At 45.9% G+C, this 19,928-nt stretch overlaps 7 protein-coding genes across 7 annotated transcripts; 5 read left to right on the plus strand and 2 right to left on the minus strand.

The window, feature by feature from the left end:
* Positions 1–311: 311 nt before the first annotated feature.
* N7495_002165 (uncharacterized protein) lies at positions 312–1,487 on the plus strand (the record flags this gene model as incomplete). The annotated part of the gene is made up of 1 exon (XM_057204834.1): positions 312–1,487. One exon carries the CDS (start codon positions 312–314, stop codon positions 1,485–1,487), a length of 1,176 nt encoding a protein of 391 aa, XP_057065441.1.
* A 1,134-nt stretch (positions 1,488–2,621) lies between these two features.
* Positions 2,622–3,739, plus strand: pex7 (putative peroxisome biosynthesis protein (Peroxine-7); the record flags this gene model as incomplete). Its single annotated transcript, XM_057204835.1, has 2 exons — positions 2,622–2,785; positions 2,845–3,739. The coding sequence occupies 2 exons, from the start codon at positions 2,622–2,624 to the stop codon at positions 3,737–3,739; spliced, it is 1,059 nt and encodes a 352-aa protein (XP_057065442.1).
* Positions 3,740–4,035: 296 nt separating this feature from the next.
* Positions 4,036–4,834, minus strand: N7495_002167 (DUF1014 domain protein; the record flags this gene model as incomplete). The annotated part of the gene is made up of 3 exons (XM_057204836.1): positions 4,036–4,537; positions 4,627–4,727; positions 4,781–4,834. 3 exons carry the CDS (start codon positions 4,832–4,834, stop codon positions 4,036–4,038), a joined length of 657 nt encoding a protein of 218 aa, XP_057065443.1.
* A 481-nt stretch (positions 4,835–5,315) lies between these two features.
* N7495_002168 (GPI-anchored transamidase) lies at positions 5,316–6,506 on the plus strand (the record flags this gene model as incomplete). Its single annotated transcript, XM_057204837.1, has 1 exon — positions 5,316–6,506. One exon carries the CDS (start codon positions 5,316–5,318, stop codon positions 6,504–6,506), a length of 1,191 nt encoding a protein of 396 aa, XP_057065444.1.
* Positions 6,507–7,034: 528 nt separating this feature from the next.
* N7495_002169 (cell division control 45 family protein) lies at positions 7,035–9,577 on the plus strand (the record flags this gene model as incomplete). The annotated part of the gene is made up of 2 exons (XM_057204838.1): positions 7,035–7,790; positions 7,844–9,577. The coding sequence occupies 2 exons, from the start codon at positions 7,035–7,037 to the stop codon at positions 9,575–9,577; spliced, it is 2,490 nt and encodes an 829-aa protein (XP_057065445.1).
* Positions 9,578–10,096: 519 nt separating this feature from the next.
* Positions 10,097–10,962, plus strand: N7495_002170 (uncharacterized protein; the record flags this gene model as incomplete). The annotated part of the gene is made up of 5 exons (XM_057204839.1): positions 10,097–10,229; positions 10,298–10,386; positions 10,459–10,584; positions 10,621–10,759; positions 10,814–10,962. 5 exons carry the CDS (start codon positions 10,097–10,099, stop codon positions 10,960–10,962), a joined length of 636 nt encoding a protein of 211 aa, XP_057065446.1.
* A 165-nt stretch (positions 10,963–11,127) lies between these two features.
* Positions 11,128–12,711, minus strand: N7495_002171 (putative JmjC domain protein; the record flags this gene model as incomplete). The annotated part of the gene is made up of 1 exon (XM_057204840.1): positions 11,128–12,711. The coding sequence occupies one exon, from the start codon at positions 12,709–12,711 to the stop codon at positions 11,128–11,130; it is 1,584 nt and encodes a 527-aa protein (XP_057065447.1).
* Between the last annotated feature and the right edge of the window lie 7,217 nt (positions 12,712–19,928).

Consider the following 19,928-nt stretch of genomic DNA (forward strand, 5'->3'; position numbering starts at 1 on the left):
TTTCTATAAATGGACACATCCCTTGGATTATGGGGCTTCCATATCATTTACTGATCCTTGGGCCTCTTTTTTGTAATAAGCAGAGTAGCATACCACATAGATCCCCTTGAAGCATCCTGAAGGCTATTTCGCTACTTATCTAAGAACATGTACCTAGCTACCTATCCAAGTCAAATTTTCCCAAGGTTCTACCAAGACTGTACCTCCAGGGCTGCTTAGGTATCATACCTAACATTTTTTGACATTTAGGGTACGACTTTTTCTTGAGTACCTTGGAAGAATTGGGGGCTAATTTTCGCGTTATTTCACAGATGTTGATATCGTATACGGCCATTCTACTTGCCGGGTGTTTCCAGCTTCAATCCTTTGGAGAGGCATTGGCAATATTCGAGCGTGGCTTGGACAACTCTGAGGCCCAAGATGAAGCACTACATTCTACGAACGTGACGGATGATGCGTCGAGCGTCTATGCCAAGCGAGCCGTCACTGACATACTTTACCAGAACGGGGCCAGTCCTGAGATGAAGTTCGTCTCAACCCCTGAAGGTTATCAGGCATGGCATATGGAAGACTACGCATTCCAGGCTGGTGCGGGCTCAGGAGTGACTGTATATGTACACGATTCCGGTATCAACATTGATCACGATGAGTTCACATGGGATGCGCCTCCTGGTGTGACAAAAGGGACTGTCTCATGGCTGTATCCAACACTTGGACTCTTGAAGAAGCGACCTAAACCGATATCAGATCCAATAGGACACGGTACATGTGTTGCGGACAAAATTGTGGGTCAAGCCTTTGGTATTGCTAAGGGGGCTAATCTCAAGATGGTTCCTTTTGTTGATATAAGTGACTCTGGTTGGATGGAAGCCGGCCTGGAAATTATCATCAAGGATATCAAAGCAGGAAGAAAAAACGATAAAGACTATCAGGCAGTTGTGAACCTCAGTTACCAATACTCAGCAAACATGGGTCAAAAAGAGCTAGACGGCTACCGAAAGCGGATTAAACAGCTAGTTGAGTTAGATGCTGTTATCGTCATTGCTGCAGGGAATAGTGGACAGCATGGGAAAACTTCCGTGAACCGTTACCCGGCCCTTTTTGCTCTAGAGTTTCCTGATATCATTGTGGTTGGGTCGGTCGATATTGATGGTCTTCCATCGAAGTTTACACAAGGTGGTTCTTTGGTTAAAATTTCAGCTCCAGGAACTGTCAGCTCCGCTGCAGGATCAAGCTCTCAAGGGTTTGGAATTCAGTGTGCATCTTCCACCGACAATTCAGACATTGTACGCAAGGAAGGTACCTCATTCTCTGCACCAACTGTTGCCGGTCTTGCGGCATACCTCTTATCAATCCAACCCGCACTGCGACATACGGGGCAAGTGGCCCAAAGGGTGAAGGCCAAAATTATTAGTTTGGGGTATACGCGTAGATCTGGCGGCTTGCACAGTATTTGGAACGGGTTGTCAGGACAAATCAACTGCTAGTGATTGAGCAGAGAAGTATTCCAAGCCCTGGAGGTTGGAAAACTACGATCCTGCTACTAAAAACAATCCTTGCAAATCCTGAGATTATGGACTAAAATTCCGATTCTACATTCGGAAATTATAGTTGTTCCAAATATCGTCTGATGTATGTGTTTGTTTGTCATTTTCGCACTTTATCTCTGCCACCTGGGGAACTTTATGCCCCATTTGTCCTGTTCTAGACCCGTCCTTGGCGAAGATTTTCCGCCAATATTTGACCTATCTCAACTCATCAAAAGCCTCGAGTAACTCCACCAATGCGCATTGTCCAACCCTGGTATATGCCACAGTGATCACCAGCCCCATATAACTCATTTAAGACGGGTAGTGAGAGGTACGGGTCATTATCAAACCGAGTATCTGGAAAATTCTCCTCGATAGCCTTAATCAAAACCGGCCAATAGTTGTATCCATCATTCTGATTCATATTCATCACGGTCCATACGAGATGCCCATTAAATTATTAGTCTGAGTACAAAAAAAGAAAAGAAAAGAAAAGCGTGCAGTCGGTTTCGAACGCGTAACCTCGTATTTTAAATAAAACGGGAATAACCTCATAACACCCTAATTAAGGCCTTTGAATTAAAAAAAATTGGTGACTTCTTTTTGATTGAGCGTATCATCCTTAGTGCAGGGGCTATGCTCATCTTCTCTGTATTTGCCCATCTGACTATTTCTTCGAAGGGCCAAATTTGGTGCTTATACCTCTTGTAGTACGTTCTGCCCTATAATACTGCTTATATCACCGCTCTAGAGCCTTGAGTTGACATAGCACAAGTGGTGTTCTATGATGAAGACAGCAGAATCATTATCAAAGTAAATATTATTATCAAATTAGAAAATAATTATGTCAACCTACAAAATGATAAATGAAAATCATCACCAATATTCTACGGGTACGAGCCTCGGCTCGCATTTGACTGATTCTCCCCGCAGTCCCGCTCTGTTTTTCATTAAACCCACCGGGAATGTCACAAACTTCTTTTCTTCCATGTCAACCGGAATACTTTCTTTCATCTGTTGTCAGACAACACTGTTGAAAGTTGATTAAGGTTCAAGTGATTGGCCTATTCACATCCCGATCACTTATTCGTTATGCTTGACTTCCGCACAGAGGGCTTCCAGGGTTGCGCAGTCAAATACTCTCCCTTCTTTGATAACCGACTCGCTGTTGCATCCTCGGCAAATTATGCCCTGGTTGGAAATGGCCGTGTCTACATTTTAGAGCTTACACCTAATGGAATTGTTCCAGTGAAATGGTAGGATTTCCTGGAATACTCTCAATATTTTATCTAACCTTGGAACCTCTTCTATATAGGTTTACCACTCAAGACTCTCTTTATGACCTGGCCTGGTCAGAGCTTCACGAAAACCAAGTCCTGACAGCATCAGGTGATGGCAGCATTAAGCTGTTCGACTGCACCGCCGATGACTTCCCCATTATGAATTGGAGAGAACACAACCGGGAAGTGTTCAGCGTCAACTGGAATATGGTCAAGAAAGACACATTTTGCTCGAGTAGCTGGGATGGCACTATACGTATATGGTCGCCACATCGCCAGCAGTCTCTTTTTACCCTCCCAACCCACAGCTGTACCTACTCAGCTGCCTTTAGCCCACACAACCCCGACCTGCTCTCATGCGTCACCACTGACTCTTCTTTACGCCTTTTTGATCTTCGCACTCCAGCATCGGCCAGCAACCACCTCGTCCTCCAAATGCATATTCACGCTTCCCCGATTGCGCAGGCTATTCCCAACTATCCAAATGGGGAGCCGGCGTACACTAATGCCCCATCCGAAGCTCTGACTCACGATTGGAATAAATATAGACCTACTGTAGTGGCCACAGGAGGCGTTGACCGCTGTATTCGTACATTTGATATCCGCGCTCCGCAACAGGGACCACTATCTCGTATGGTAGGTCATGCCTTTGCTGTTAAGAAGGTAGCCTGGTCGCCGCATCTACCAGACACTCTCTTGAGTGCAAGTTACGATATGACTTGTCGTGTATGGAATGATGCATCAAACGTAGGTGATTCAGATCCAATGCGCTCTGGTCCAGTGGTTGGAACGCAACTAGGAGTTATGGACAGACATACTGAGTTTGTAACCGGCGTTGACTGGTGTCTATTTGGTAATGAGGGTTGGTGCGCCAGTGTCGGATATGACGAGTCTGTTAAGGTTTGGGATGTGCGAGGTGTTATGGGATGAACGTTTTTCTTGTCTTGTAATCCTAGCTCCTCGAGGTCGATTGACTTGGCGATACCCATTTTTATTCATTGCAATTCGTTAATTTTCCATGTCTATGCATCTAAGCTAATGTAAAGCTTCAGATTCCACTCAGATTCTTCACAAATGCAACTGAATGTAATCTTCCTTGCAGTGCTAAACGGCCATGGCTATGGCTGTTGATTGTACAAAACAATGACCTCAAAACTAAGTCGTGTAAAGTGTACATCAGGTTCGTCTTAGACTCTGAGTGTTAAGTCCAGTGGGATAGAAATAGTCTATTTCAGTCGGGATTCGGTCTTTTGTCGCTCCTGGTCCCGGACCTGAGCAATCTCCTCCTTAGTAGCGTTGGACGCCACGTGCACCTGGTTGAAGGGATTCTCCTCGCTCTTTTCAAACTCCTTACGGCAAAGATCAACACGCTGCTGTCTACGCAAGCCTGGGTTCTCCTCCTCGATCTCTGGAAGGCGTCGTGCCTCGAACGCAGCATAGGCGGCCTTGAATCTCCGCTCAGGGTGTCGCTCGACCTTGGAGGTATCCTTGTTTGTGAGAGAGAGGGCGTCCAGAGCATTGTCAATACCACTGGCGTTGAGTGCAGAGGACTTTCCTGAGGGTGCGTCATCCAACTGCGATAGGTCGAGGCCGCGAGTCTTCTTTTGTGCGGTCTTCGCATTGGCACCTTTGGCCTTGGCAGGTTGTGAGGCTTCTTCGGCGGCTAGCATGGCATCGCGCTCAGCCTTCTTGCGGGCAGCTTCGGCTTTCTTAGCTTCAGCATCTTCCCTGTTGCGCAAAAACGAAGGTCATATTAGCTTTTGTAACCTTGCCAAAGAAAGAGAGAGAAAAAAAAAAAAAAAAAACTAAACACATACTTCTTCGCGCCGCTCTTTGATCCCTTAGACCATTGCTTGTCTTCTTCAGCAGCACGCTTGGCATCCTCGCCAGCTTTCTTCGAGGCAGCAGCATCGGCTTTCTGTCTAGTGTTAATTGATAACGTCGTTGGTGGGGGCGGGGTCAATAACATACTCTGGCGTTGCCAGCGGCCTTCTTGGAATTCTCGGCACCTTTCTTTCCTGCCATGTTGGTAAAATAATTAGATCAAATAGTGTACAACAGCTTTTGGCAAGATCCTGTACAAAATCCGATGGATAGTCAAGGACAACCTTGCAAGCGGAAAATGTGGATGTACTTTGGTCGATCTGACGAGATAATTATTCCGGTATTATTGTCCAGAATACACCGCCTTTGATACCGCCTGTCCTAAAGGGTTAGTATGTATTTTCTGCCAGAACTCTATTCGCGGGGAGCTAACACCTGGTATATCAGGCGCCAATTCGAGTATCGTTTGTCATCACGGGCGCTGCAGCTTCATCTTTAGGTCAATATATCATACCTCTTAATTCTCTCATCAGGGATGGCATGAGTGCTGTCTGGATATCCAGCCAGAGAAATTCGCTCGCTACCTACTTGTTTTACTTTGTGTCTCATACCTTCTCAACCAATTACTCCAGTTGAAGCTATCTCTCCTTTCTGGACTATGATCTAGACCTTTCCTTTCACTATGACCCTTTTCTTCCGCTTTTTGCAGGCATTTTTGGCACTGCTGCTCCTTGGTGCAGCAACCGCTGAACACACTTCCAACTGGGCGGTGTTGGTTTCCACCTCTCGGTTCTGGTTTAACTATCGCCATCTCGCCAATGTCCTTTCGCTGTACCGAACCGTCAAGCGACTTGGCATTCCCGACTCCCAGATCATTCTGATGCTTCCCGATGACATGGCCTGCAACCCTCGCAATGCTTTCCCAGGAACTGTATACAGCAATGCAGATCGTGCAGTAGATCTGTACGGCGACAACATCGAGGTGGACTACAGGGGCTACGAAGTAACAGTGGAGAACTTTATTCGACTATTGACAGACCGTCTGGACGAAGACGTCCCACGTAGCAAGCGTCTCGGTTCGGATGCTGGAAGCAATGTGCTAGTATACATGACAGGTCACGGTGGTGACCAGTTTCTCAAGTTCCAGGATGCGGAGGAGATTGGCGCATGGGACTTGGCCGACGCATTCGGACAGATGTGGGAGAAAAAACGTTACCATGAGCTCCTTTTTATGATTGATACCTGCCAGGCAAACACCATGTACACACATTTCTATTCACCGAACATTGTGGCTACAGGTTCCAGTGAACTCGATCAATCGTCCTACTCCCACCACGCAGACAACGACGTCGGGGTCGCCGTGATCGACCGCTGGACCTACTACGTGCTCGAGTTCCTTGAAACACAAGTGACCAGCGCCAACTCAAAGTTGAATCTTGGTGATCTGTTTGACTCGTACGACGAGTCGAAGATTCATTCACAACCTGGTGTCAGATGGGATCTTTTCCCCGGAGGCGAGCAAGAAGGCCGCCTGCGTACTGTGGTAGATTTCTTCGGCAATGTCCAAAATGTCGAAGTCGAGAACGCCAATGCGACGGATCCAGGTTCCCTCAAAGAAGACCTGGCCGAGATCGCGCGTCTAGTTGAGAAGTGGCAGAAGCGCGACGAGGAGTATGCGTCCATTCTTAGTAACTCGTCTCAACAACCCGATGCCAACCCTTCAGCTATACCATTGACTCCCAAGAAGACCATCGGGCCTACCCGAATGACCGATGATAGTAGTTGGGGCAAGCGACTGGTCGGGTTATCTGTTGTGGGCGTATGTACCGCAGTCTGGGTAGCCGGGTCGATCCTAGGTCGCTCAACTGCCTAACAGTTCTGATTGAATCTCTTATCGTTCTGGCGGTCTTGTCTTGATTTAAATAGCATATGATCGGTGCTCGGCGTTCATCATGAGTACTCCTAGAACATACATGCCTTTCACTGAATAGTGACTTATTTTTCAGAAGTCTGTATAATCATCGAATGAAGTACAGAGGGGTCTGTCTAGGCCTATCTAAGATGTACCTATAAATAAACAAATTGAATATGTTTATTTGTATGGAAATGCATGATGTCATAAATACTGGAGCACTTGAATTCAAATAAACAATAATTAAGATAATAGATCTGACACGAAAGTGCAAAGTGCGAAGTACGAAGTAGGGGAGATTGGAATAATTCGGTGTCGAGGCGACCAAAGAATTTCCGCACAGACCACTAATTTCCAACGCGTCTTCCGTCGCGCGTCTTCATGTTAAAGTCGGCCCCAAACAACTTCTACTTCCCTCTTGTTTGTTATTATATTATTCTTATTATTTTATTCATGCTCGCATGCATCTCAACTCCTCCTTAGTTGGCCATGTATCTTCCACGGCAGCTCATCTCTCACTTATACCTGCAACTTCTCCGATCTCATCACCCACTCTCTCCACCAGTACTTCTTCTTGTGGCTCTTGAGCCTGATGCTCTGTGCGCCTGTCGGATCCTTACAGCTTTACTAAAACGCGACTACATCCCCCACAAGATCCAGCCTGTCGCCGGATATGGCGACTTGTCGCGCGCAGGGGAGGAGCTGGTTCGGCCGATGCAGACTACAAATGGTGGCACTGGAGGTGTGGTGATCTGCCTTGGAGTAGGTGGTCTAGTCGATCTCGCAGAGACTCTGTCCTTGCATAATACGGAGGAGGGAGGGGATGATTTTGGTGGTGTGGAGATCTGGGTGTTCGACTCGCGCCGGCCATGGAACCTAGCGAACATCTTTGGCGGACAGCCCAGTGTGGACTCTGCTATGGCTGAGATGGATGGTAATGCACGTCGACGCGGACGTGGAGTAGACAACGGGTGCATCACTCCTGCCTACACGTCGAAACATGGTGGTATCATCGTGTTTGACGATGGAGATATTGAAGAGGAATTGGGCAAGGAACGAGAGGCCTATTACGCATTATTGGAGATGCCCGAGGTGGATGACGACGACGATTACGCGAGTGAAGATGGTATGGATGACGACGATCCGCAGCCTGGAAAGAAACGTAAATCATGGTCTGGCCGTGAAGATGAGGACGGCTCAGATGAAGACGATGAGCCTCCCCATCAACGGGTACGAAGTAATTCGGTAAGGAAGCTCATGTACGCCCCACTACTCTTAGGTACTTACGCGCTTTACAGGGCTCTTCATTGGTTTCATCTCCAACGCGATCAAGAAAATCATCTGGCTCCCCGACACCAAAACAGCCATCGGCACGAGCTTTAAAACGGCGCCTCATTGGGATCAAGAGGGACCAAGAAGGCGTTTTGCACTCTTATTACTCTAACGGAACCTCATATGCGGAGCCGATCTCTTCCCTAATATACTCATTGGCCTCAGAACTTGGCCGTGAAGACAATGACCTTCTCTGGCTTGGGATTGTCGGTGTCGCTAGCTTGGAGCTCAGCGGCCGAACAATGACTGGTGTAGGAATTTCCAACACATCAGAATCGGGAGGATCTGCGGGTTGGGGTGGACAACGGGGAGAACATATTCGTCAGATTCTTAGAGATGAAGTACACAGACTGAACCCTCCAGACCCATTGGAGCGCGATCGAGATATCAGGGGTGAAATCAACGGTATCATTCCGACGACTGCTAGATCCCCTACCGACACATCTATTCGAATTTCTCCTGAGCCGCGATTCTTGCTTGTACGGCACTGGTCACTATACGAGAGCATGCTTCATAGCCCTTTCCTTGCCCCGAAGCTGCACGTCTGGACAGAATATGGTCGTAAACGATTACACAAATTTCTCGCAAAGATGGGCATCAGCCTGACTCAATGTCATCAATTTTATACGCACATGGATATGGAACTCAAACGGGGGCTACGAGGGCGGCTTCTCCAATACGCGCCTATGTATGGTCTGGACGGCCTCGTTCCTAACGAGGCTTCCGCAGGTTCTGCCAGTTCTCGTGAAGGTTGGGGTTTCGTTCGATGCTGGGGTTGGAAGGCGTGTCTTTCTGCCACCGACGTAGGTGTTCTTCTGGGTGCCATACTCGAAGTTGGTCCACACAAAGCATCTGTACCGTGGGATGCCAGGCGTGCCCCTCGAACAGAGACCGCGAACGAAGTAGGGTCTGCGGAATCTGATATGACTAGTCTTTTACCTCGATTCTGGAGTGCATATGATGCCCTCTCGCTGACATCTGAGTCGCCTACTCTTCTGATGGAAGCATTGCCACTAGCCCAGCATCTCCACCGTGCTATCCTTCGAACTGGCTCCTCTCTACTTTCGAAGCATCAAATCCGCCATCTCAAGACGTTCCGTATTGCTGTCGTCAAGGATGGACCCGATGTAAAGCTTTTTTCGAATGCGGGAGCTTTGACCAAGTTGGCTTTGTGGCTTGCGGAAGCTATTAGAGTCCAGGAACGTGAAAAAGACACCTACAAGATGGGCCGAAAGCGAGCTGCCGGCACTCCTCTCGTGCTTGCTGGATTTGATGAGGAACGCGACCTTTATGTGGTTGTGGGCACTGGTGGTGGTGGGGGTGTGGTTGATCATGCTGCTTTGTTAAGACGCAAAGAGGAGCGTGTCAAGAAGAAGGCGGCCAGAGAAAAGAAACAAAAAGAGCGTGCTGAACGAAGAGCCAAGCGAGCAGCCGAACGTGCACAGCGTGACGAAGAGGATGAGGAAGAGGATTCTGATGAGTCTGAGTCTTCATCCGAATCCGAGTCAGAAGATGAAGAAGACCAGAGTGGGAAGAGACACTTGTTGCGTAATCGATTTGGTATTGCCTTCCAAGAAGTGGTCCATGATACCAAAGCCCGCGTCCGCATTGACAGCTTCGAGCACTGCGTGGTCGAAGTACGGAAGGACGATCTCGGCAACTTTCTGGAGACTTTGAGTCTCCGCGAAGTGGTGGGCTAAGAAGCATCCTTGGTGAAACCCACTTATTTACGCAGTCTACGACCTCATTTACTCTTTTAAACGCGTTTCGAGGCATGGGAGGGGGGACATCCGGATATATTAATGATGGTAACGAAGGGGAACAGGACACTCAGGGGGTAAGCGATGAGGGCTACACGATCAACGACCTATGCGTTGCATTTTTAACTCTTGCGAGCTTCAAGATCTATTTGCATTCTCACGTTCATCCTCAATCTTGCATCTTAACTCTGCACGGGCCCTGGTGTTTTTGGTGTTTTTTATTGTGTCATATAATCAGGATTGTAGCCATCTATCTCCAATGAATCTCAGTATCATCAATTGGACTCTTTTATGAAGAACTTGCTTCAATTAATCTTGGATGATTTAACATGCGAAATGTTTAGTGGTTCGTATCTATAGCAATTTTGCCATTGTATATCGGCATTCTCCGATGTCCAACTTGCTCCCCTCACTGGCTATATAAGGCTCTCATTCCTCTTCCAGGTGTATTTTGTAACTATGGACAATATCCGTCACGGTGGCCCGGATGCTGTCTGCGAGAAGCTACTCGTTTCACCTACTAGTGGCGTGATCATTGTAAATGCCGCCGCAGAATCGGATATGCATGTTTTCGTTGCCGCCTTGCTCTTAGGTAGGAATTGGTCCCCTTATATAAATCACATATATCAATCTAGAGGTAATAAGCTCATTAACTTACAGCCGAGCCTAAGAGGAAATACTCCCTCTACCGCGCAGGCGAAGCCTTCGTCTCTACCCGACTCGGAATCCGCTCCAAAGCACCCATTTCTGTAGAAGAACTGCAGCTCCCATCTCCCCGCTAGACGGGCGGGCTGATACTTGCAGGACCCTACGTGCTTAAGACTACAGCCCAGCTCAAAGTGCTTAGAGACTGTCTCGGCGCTTCGGGTCAATTGGCTGTCATTGAAATGGAGGCCGAAGAGTTCATCGCTTCACCTGAGACTGCCGCGCGCGCTGTTACTAGTATTGTTCAAGAAGCGGAATCTAATCTCCTGGCTTGAAAGGATATCCTTGCTATGAACAGTCGGAAGCCGATAACAGGCTCGGACGAACTGTCTTCTTTTAATATTGGCTCGGCTATAGCAAAGGCGCTGGTAGGTGTTTTGCAGCGCATTGAAGTGCGGCCGCGGTATTATTGCGAAGGTATGTTTTTTGGGGGATAATTGCTCTTTCTCCTGGAGTGCTTACTTTAATAAGGAGTTATTACTTCCTCAGATGCTGCTACGAAAGGCTTGAATATCAAGCGTGCTCGTTATAGGTCAAGCCGTGCCTGGTGTGCCATTGTGGCGGTGCGACGAGCCAACTTCCTGGCGTCGAGTGGTTCCTTTTGTTGTATTACCAGGTAATGTTGAGGGAGAGAATACTCTGTATAAGTTAGTAGAAGGTTGGAACTAGACGTTACTGTTGTATTGTATCGTATTGCCAGGTGTACTAAGCCAATAATCGGACAAACCTAGATAGAAAATGAAACTATTTGGCTAAAATAAGTCCTAATGTATGCCCTTGTAGGATTATTCCCACCAAAAACTGACACTAATCCCAGCACGCAAGCCACGCACATAATGCCACCATCCAACGGGGATGTACAAACTCTCACCCGCATGGAGAACAGTCTCAACATACTTCGCCTCCATAAACCCAGGCCACAGCTCCTCCCACTGTTCAGCTTCAGCAGGGGACAGCTCAATCGCAGCCACGTCGACTTTGGATGTATTCGACATGTCGATCAATTTCTGACCGTCAGACTCTTCATTCGTTGATGCGGATTCAGACCCAGGTCCCATGCCGTGCGTCTCCTTCTCGCTTGAAGTAACCAATTCCTTGCACCGGGGATGAATCTGCTCTGCGGGCGTGTGCGGCGAGTATAATCGGATGTACTTGGTCCCCACCACCTGGACAAGGATGTTGTGGTAAGGATCATGATGAAGCGGTGAAATAGTCCATGCTGGACCGATCCATGTATTGATAATGGGGTTACTAGGAAGACCCAAGACCGAGCCTGTAGCTGATTCATCTTCATCTTCACAGCCCGTGGCTGGCAGATCCTGGTCAGACTGCTTGGCTAATGCCGCTTCGCGGTCGCGCTGCTTGCTAAGGAATACCGGCGTACCCGGCTCTGGCCCTGGGGGATCAATATAGCAGTAATCTGGAATGCTGATATCATTCCGCAGAGCTGGTATCTGGGCAAGAAGGTCATGCTGGGCCAAGTATCCAGTCTCCCCATCACCCGTGGAAGCGTCAGTATCATTATGTGCCTGACCGTGCCAGAGATACCGTTCGGCAAATTCTCTGAACTCCATGATCTTCTGGCCCCATTCCTCGTCTGTATACGATCTGCCCACTTCGACCGGGACGAGCCTACTACCGTTGAACGTACGAGCCCACCAGTAATCGCGAGAGCTCCAGGTTCGCGTTGACATGGCAGGCCAGTGTTTCACATCATCGGTTATGATGAGCGGAGTGCGGACATCTTGGATATGATTCTGAATGGATTCGAAGGATGGCGATGATACGCGCGGGATTGGATGCTCTAGACGTGGTTCAGGGAGAGATTGTGGCGGGAAGAGAGGTGATGATAGCTTCCTTCGCTTCTGCGGTGGATCGGAATACTTATGCATATCATCATCTTCTGTCTCCTCTGTAGCATTCTGCAATGTGGATAGCAATGACTCGATGAGCTTCTCCCGTGTCGGTGCGCCCGTCATAATCAAAGCCTTGTCCAGGATATGTACAACCTCGGACACCCAAGTGGCCCGGTGGTTGATTCTTGATTCTTTCAGACATTTTACCTCTTGTATAAGTAGGGGAATGTCAATTTTAGCACCAGACTTGCGAGTTTGTTGGCTTAATTCGCGGTTTTTGATGATGACAAAACACGCCTTGATGATAGACGCGTCAGTGTACAGTCGACGCCAGCAGATCTTGACATCCTTGAAAGGAAAAACATGTAGCTTTGCATCTGCTAGCTCTAGGGCTTCATCAGTTTCATTGAAAAGGAGGTCGAGGAGCTGGTCGTTGCATTGTAAAATTGGGTCGTCAGAAGCGGGTGTGGCGATGACAGAGAGCGTGTGACTGATGGCCAAGGAAAGATTCATAGGGGGCGATGAATATAGCCACAACTTCACAAACTTGGTACTTTTATGACAAGACTCTAGATGTGAGCGAATTCCATTTTCGAAGGACAGTGAAGTGGTGTGATGCTTAGGAGGCTATTATTTGTTGTAAGCAGCCATGCCGAACATATATCCCCGCAATAAACATGCCTCTCTATTTTGTAATTTATTCCTTGATTTATATCAGCCCTATAGCTTCTGTATAGAATATTTGTTCTCAATTAAATGATTGAATAGTACTATAATAATGTCAGCTCAGGGCTGTGTTTGATATGTTTGTATGACCCACTCTAGGCACTTAATGGAGGTTTCTCACAGCGTCGTGGGTATGACAACAATTGTCCCCTGACATGATAAGGTAACCGCTAACTAAATAATCCATATTTATTTATCGGCGGTGACTAAGATCGGTTCTAGTATTCAAAGCGGTGTCACCTGGCAGAATGAAGCATAGTTACTAAATGAACCAGGTTGACCCAAACATTATCCCCGGCTGTTAGGAAAACCAGACAATCAACATGGTCCACCAATCTATTTCCTCAACAGGTCAATTTGGAGAAGTTGCCATTTTTGTATTTATAAAAATGGTTGACACTAGCTTTACATTCGACACTGAAATCGCTCCTATTAGCATCTACTATCCATTATTGCACTCAATGCATGCGTAGTCATGAAGTTCCGGGATCTTGAAATAGCATTGAGGTTGGTGGGTCTGGGTTAGTTCCCCACGTTTATTACCTTGTCTACTCCTATCTTTGAGTGAACTGTATACCGAGTCTATTTCGAGACGTCCCTAAAATCGTCAATAGCAACCTAGCTCCACCCTAGAGTTAATAATATTCTAACCATTCCAAGGTTTCAATCCATCAAACCAATCCATTACCCAACCAGGTAGTTTGGCACCATCGAGTACAAATCTTCAGGGTGCTTAGCTTCTTCTCTCCACATCGCTCCCTCAGACGTTCTTCTCTAAACTCAACCCAACTTGATGTTTACCCTGAGACTGCTGGCCCTTAAGTTGGAAACGTCCGGAAATACCGATTGAAACCCTGAAAGTAATCTGCCCAAATCTTGACGCGATATTCTTTTAAAGGTTTGAATTTCCGCGTGGACTTACATGGATCTACCACATTGCGGGCAGGGCGGCCATCTCCACAAGATAATTGTTAAACTATTAATATAGTGGGCGTGTTTGTAGTTAAATCCTAGGAGGTGTAGATATTTTGATATTAGCTAACCCTTGAATATCAACGATCAATTAAATTCGGAAGCAGGCAAAGATGAAAGCATGAATTTTGAAACTGACCCTGTCGTTTTTGCCAGTCGAGAGAATGACAGATTGAATAGTGAAGAATACTCGGACTTGCAATTCCCGAGCCCATGCTGAAGGGATCGATTTGCTCAAAAGTTAAGATGTCAATTCAGAGAACTTCGGTTCCAAGGCTGCTGAAGAGAGAGAAATCTCTGCGATCTAATCTCTTCTCAAAATAATATCTCAAAAATGATAAATGGAAACATTCATTTAACTGGGTAAGATGTCTCATGTGCTTCCCACTTTAATATGGATTGTAAGCTTCACTTCTCGAAGCCAAATCCATTTCTGAATGAAATTTTGGAACATTTACTGTTGGTAAATATTCTAAGGTTATGAGGTAGGCAGAGCATACATAACAGTTTGTAGAATAGGATAGGGTTACCTGATGGGATAACTTGGAATATTAGATAAAGATCAAGGTGAAAATCCATCAGATTTGAAATTATTGAAACGACTGATTCAGACCCGTTTTTCAGACTCCCAGATCTATTTAAGGGGGTTTTTTCCCCCAGGGCTATTTATTATATACTAGTCGTTCGTCGAACCTAGCTATGCGGGCGGCAGCACGAGAGAGGTTACTGAAGGGTTCTTAGGTAGTCCATTTGACGATCGATAATCTCATCAGATTCCGCCTTCTGGTTGTAAAAGAATCGTGAGTATTATCATTGAATTTAAATGATATGGGACACCCCATCATTGAAAATCTTGACTCGGACCTTGAATCTTATATTGAATGTGGAGGTGGGGACCTCGAGAACGAATCTTCTGTTCTCACCTCTTAGGCGTGGAAGGTCTGTTATCCTTCGACGGTAGGCTCCAAGCTCGCGATTGACTTGTCCTTCGATCTCTAATGAAATCCAAATGTTTAAGATAGAGTTCGTTACTTTTTTCCACGCTCAATTTGGCCTTTGCCTATGAAAGTATCGTACTAGTCGTCCTACAAATAAAATCTCCAGTAGAACTGAGGATACTAAAGCGGAGTGCTCCATGCCATCAAGATGTCTATTCCCTGAAGACAATCATGAGTTCTATGAAGCTGGGTAGTTTACTTGATGTACATCATCGATGGCCAATTTCGATAATGGGAGTTATGGAGATCGTGTCAAGTGCTTCTACTCCGACTATTATGTTGACCAGATGAAAGCCCTAAAGACACACAGACAAAAGCTGACTGAGAAGGACATCGGGAATTAAATGCCGTCTTTTTGGCCGTAGACCCACCAATTCCGGTATTTCAAATATTATTATAGCGATATATGACGAGGTCATTGCTAAAGGGTGTGACTCATATGATGACTATGTATGACCTATCAAGACAATTCATGCATTCGTCCTGCATCCATGGATCCTGAGTCAGTCGTCTTTACTCTGTAAGAAACATTGGAAGGGAGAAGAGAAGCTGAACGGCTCAGATAGAGTGTTCAGCTCATTAATTATACCTTATGACAAATGGTACCAAACCCCGTTAGAGTTTTCCTTTTCCAAGTTTTGCTTGGACTATCCTAGGTAGTCTAAGGTGTTCCAAGTAACACATCGTACACCATAAGTGCTTACTATCAGCTGTCAATATACTTAGCTCTGGAGGTGGGTAAACCCTTAGAAACAGGAAATTTTTAGCCATGAATTAAAGCGGATGCTGGTCATTGGATGCCAATTCGTCCTCTATTTCACCGCCACTAATTATACATACGAGTCCTGTCCGGTGTTTGGTCTCAGTACAATGCACAAATGCAAAGGCTTCAGCCAGCACTTCACGTGCTCACACCGACTTCAATGGTGTTCCAATAGAATAAGCGGGTAAATACGTGCCTTTGAGTCAAAACCTCGTGAGCTAGCGTCTTGTATCAATCTCGTACTGCAGGCATGAGTATCGACTCGAGGCTAAAAGATGAGCCATGCATATCTCCTAGGTAGTTATTTGTCAGAACAGTCGGTCCAAGAAGAGGACGTAGCTCAATTGCCGCCTGATACAGCCTGATTATTGGAAATTTGTACTAGCCTTGTAGTATCATCACCTGGACATCAACCCTCCAAATCAAGCCCTACAATAGTACGGAGTACATGCAGCATCATACCACAGGCACATCTCCAGAAATACTTAGAATACAAGCTAGCAGAAGCCAGCACATTATCTTCTTGCATATCGCCACTACCTGCCATCAACCTCGGAACATGCTCACATGGATTTGTTGTCTTCATCGGGCAAATATATGACAGGCGTCTTCCGTAACTGCATGGACGCAGCAAGGCTGGCTAAGCAGGTTATCGATGGCTCCATTAGTCACGGTTCCACTCACATCATCACCAGACTAACCACTAGACTTTATCTCCCAAGGTTGTCGATTTTCTCGATCGTTGACGTACATGATGCAACTGACCCAGTTTGTACATGGATTCAAAGCTGATGTGGGAGACTTTCGGCACCCGGCACTGTTCCAGGTTGTATTTTCGATTAAATATAATTTTATACGGAAATTTTGGAATAAATTCTTCTAGATCGTGATCGTACCTCATGTTTGTAATGATTTAAGTTGATGGCCGGCACATTGCAGATTAGTCCAAGCTCCAAAGCAAATTGTATTTTTTGCCATACATTAAACCCGATTGGGCGGTGCATTTTGTACTTTTGCCATTGAAACTGTTTTTCGGATTCGCATAATCTTTAGTTGTCGTAGTTTATATTAATTACTAGCTCCGGACTGACCGGGAACCGTTGACATGGTGGTAGCTGGGATCTAAACCCTTGCTCGCCTGGGCATCAGCACGATGAGAACGTCTCCTGGACTGGATGCCGGGAAACAAGGATTACCCTGGCGTGCCTTAATTTTATAACAGGGGCTTCGTGGATTTTTGGTTGGTCTGATCTAAACGTATGGCATGGTCGAACGAGCATTAGCTGTTATTATCTTTACTTTTCTTCATTTATCTACTCGCTTGTCTGGTAGCCTCACCACTGCCTCCCTGTGCCCAAGTTGGCAATTATCAAGCTTACTAAGGTATGTATGATGCGTTTAATAACGTAATTGTTTAGATCAATAAAATAGACATAACGTAAAACCTTTCAATACTTCGTGTAGGTACATATGCAGGTGTTTGCAGCCCTGGAGATCCGTAATCTTAGAGCAACACGATGTGCATTTTCCACTGTAGTCAAGACTCTAATGATCTAGGTTTCAATGGAACAGTGGATAAATACACTGCAGCTATTACCAGGGTAAACGGATCGGTTGTATCGATCTTGGTGACATGAAATCCAAGGACTAAAAAGGACAAAACAGTGCAACATCCACATTTAGCTCCATTGTGGTTTTGTATGCAGGCAGGTAATCCTTGATTGGCCCACAGTTCGAGAAGAAGATCGACTGTCACAGCTGTCCTACTTAGAGCTGATCACACGATGAATTGCCGAAGTATGTGATATAGAGAAATGGCAAAAGTACGATCAGAAGTAGGACTGGGGCTGGGAGGTACTTTTGGCCTTACAGTCAGATTTCAAAACGACAGGTTCTGTAATACCTTCTATCAAAAGTACCTAGCGTTCTAGTACTAAGTCAACTTCATAAATTGACTAACTACTTGTGTACGAAGTAAGTACCGCGTCTACCGATAAATATAGATAAACGACTAAGGACTATTGCTATCAACACTTGTACAAAAGAATTTGAAATCCTGGGAGGTACCTGAGTAATTCGAAACCTGTGTATCATGCAGGACTATTTGGTCCTCGAATAACTAGACTTAGTATCCATGGGAAGACTTAATTAAAGAGCTCTTGGTCTTGATATTTACAAGAGTATAGAGTTATGCAAAAGAGTGGCGCTGAAAAAATAATGCCCCTTTCCTAAGCAATATAAGCACTACAGCTTAATAGTTAACCTGGGCCCAAAAATTGTCAAATTTTAAATCCGCAAGGGAATCAGAACAAACGGATCGACTTAGTAAGACTAATATTTATTTAGTGCAAGTAACTACTAGTACCAGCTGAAGGAGAGAGCACCTGTAAGGCGTTTGGATTCATCAACTGGTAAGGATTTCACGCGCCTTAGTACCTTCCCCAGGCATCGGGGGTTAGAATCCTCAATCCCATACACAGAAAGCCCAAACTAAAAACATACAGTACAATGTACGAGTCGACCAATCAAATGTAGACGAGCGAAAGATTAAAGACTAAGAAGAAAGCGGGCGCTGCGCCACACGAACCTATAGAACCCAGCCCAGATGTGGCTGCAAGATCAAGACCTCACATGACTAAGGAAAAAATGAATTGAAAAAGGGAGAAAAAAAGTGAAAAGAGGAAATCAGGGCTTCTTCGTACCCGTCATCGCGGCACTGGATCCTGCATTCCGATGGGGCCTTTTGCCACTGGTGGAACCGGGGGGATCCAGGGGTGGGCTTTGTTCCTGTTGGTCGGGGAAGCGTCAAGAAGGAACCCGTATGAAACGACGGGATAACACTGTATTTAATACCTACTATACGCATTACGCATTACGTCCTTTTTATACCAGAACTAATGGAATATGAACCATGGTCCAATATACCCGAGGACCCAACTTCCCCTGGCGGTTACGGCGGGCCAGACCCCCACTATACCGTTATATTAGTTGTTATTGGTTCGCGGATGTAAATCTGGGATTCCGTACCAGTTTCTCAATTCAGTCAAAGCTTGGCCGTTGTTGGAAGGTTTCATGGTCATTAAATTCCAGATTTACAAAGTAAACAGAAGTAGGAAGCTCGGAGTACGGAATACAATCGGAGGTGGTTGTCGGTAAATCACGTGATTGAATAGATCTACAAAGCCCTAAGCTACAATCAGTTAGTGTCATAAATCGTCGTTTGAGATTCGTGCTTTTGCATCTTCCAGAAGTACGCGGCTGTTAGCTTTCGATCCACTACTGGGACTTTTTATTCTGCAACCTTGGTGCTAGAAATAGTACCTGGCCGAACCCCGTCTGGATGCTAACTTCTTAGATCGGTAATTAGAAGCCGGCATTCAGCGGACCTGTCAACAATTCAGGTCCACGCAAGTGTTTAAAGTGGTCCACTTGAATCTGACTCTGCGCCCCCAGTCTACTAGCTGCAGATACGTTCCGTTGAATGTTCGAGACCAGGTCCTTGAGGTCTCATGTTAAGTGGCAAGATTACCATAGAGGTACAAAAGGAGAACTAATTAGGTACCTTAGATGCATCATTGAAATGCATTAAATCTTGGAATTCTCTGTACTGTGTAGATCTATCATCTCAATGACGCTGTTCCGAAAATTCCAAGGTTCATATGGATATACATACGTCGTAGGTATTAGATCTTGTTTACTACCCCGCTACCTGTCAACGATTAACTTCGCCTTCTCGATCGATCGGGACCGGGAAGTTACGTACAAGGCCCTATAAGAATATTCCAAATCGAGAAATATTCTGATTCACGATTCCAGATTTCAATTGGTCTAAACATTCAACATTTAGCCTAATCGATGTGTGCAATAGGTCTCAGCTTGAATAGACCGAGATAGACCGAGATGCCTACGAAGCTAGCTGACTACTTTCATTAGTCCCACGGATATAAAGAGGTATCAACTTCCATAAACATCTGAAATCTCTCTCAACGCCCTCACCCCTGTCATTGAAGATTTTTCATGCCCCACCAGGAACCCCTGCTCTTGCCTGGCGAACGATTCTATGATAGGCTATAGCACTGGAATTTGATTCATTACACCGAGAGGTTGTTGATACATCACATTTCCCAAAACGGTTCTTTTCACTCACAATACTTGAAAAGGCCCGAGCACCCTCTCAGCCTTTTAAGTCAAATGCGGAGTATCGAGAATAAATTATCCTATCAAAAGTATTAGGGTAAATATTCCGTTGTGCCGTCTTCGGTTTGTGAGTT

Source organism: Penicillium taxi, assembly GCF_028828555.1.
Source record: "Penicillium taxi strain IBT 34144 chromosome Unknown utg000002l_segment0_segment0, whole genome shotgun sequence".
In the NCBI taxonomy this organism is placed as follows: domain Eukaryota; kingdom Fungi; phylum Ascomycota; class Eurotiomycetes; order Eurotiales; family Aspergillaceae; genus Penicillium; species Penicillium taxi.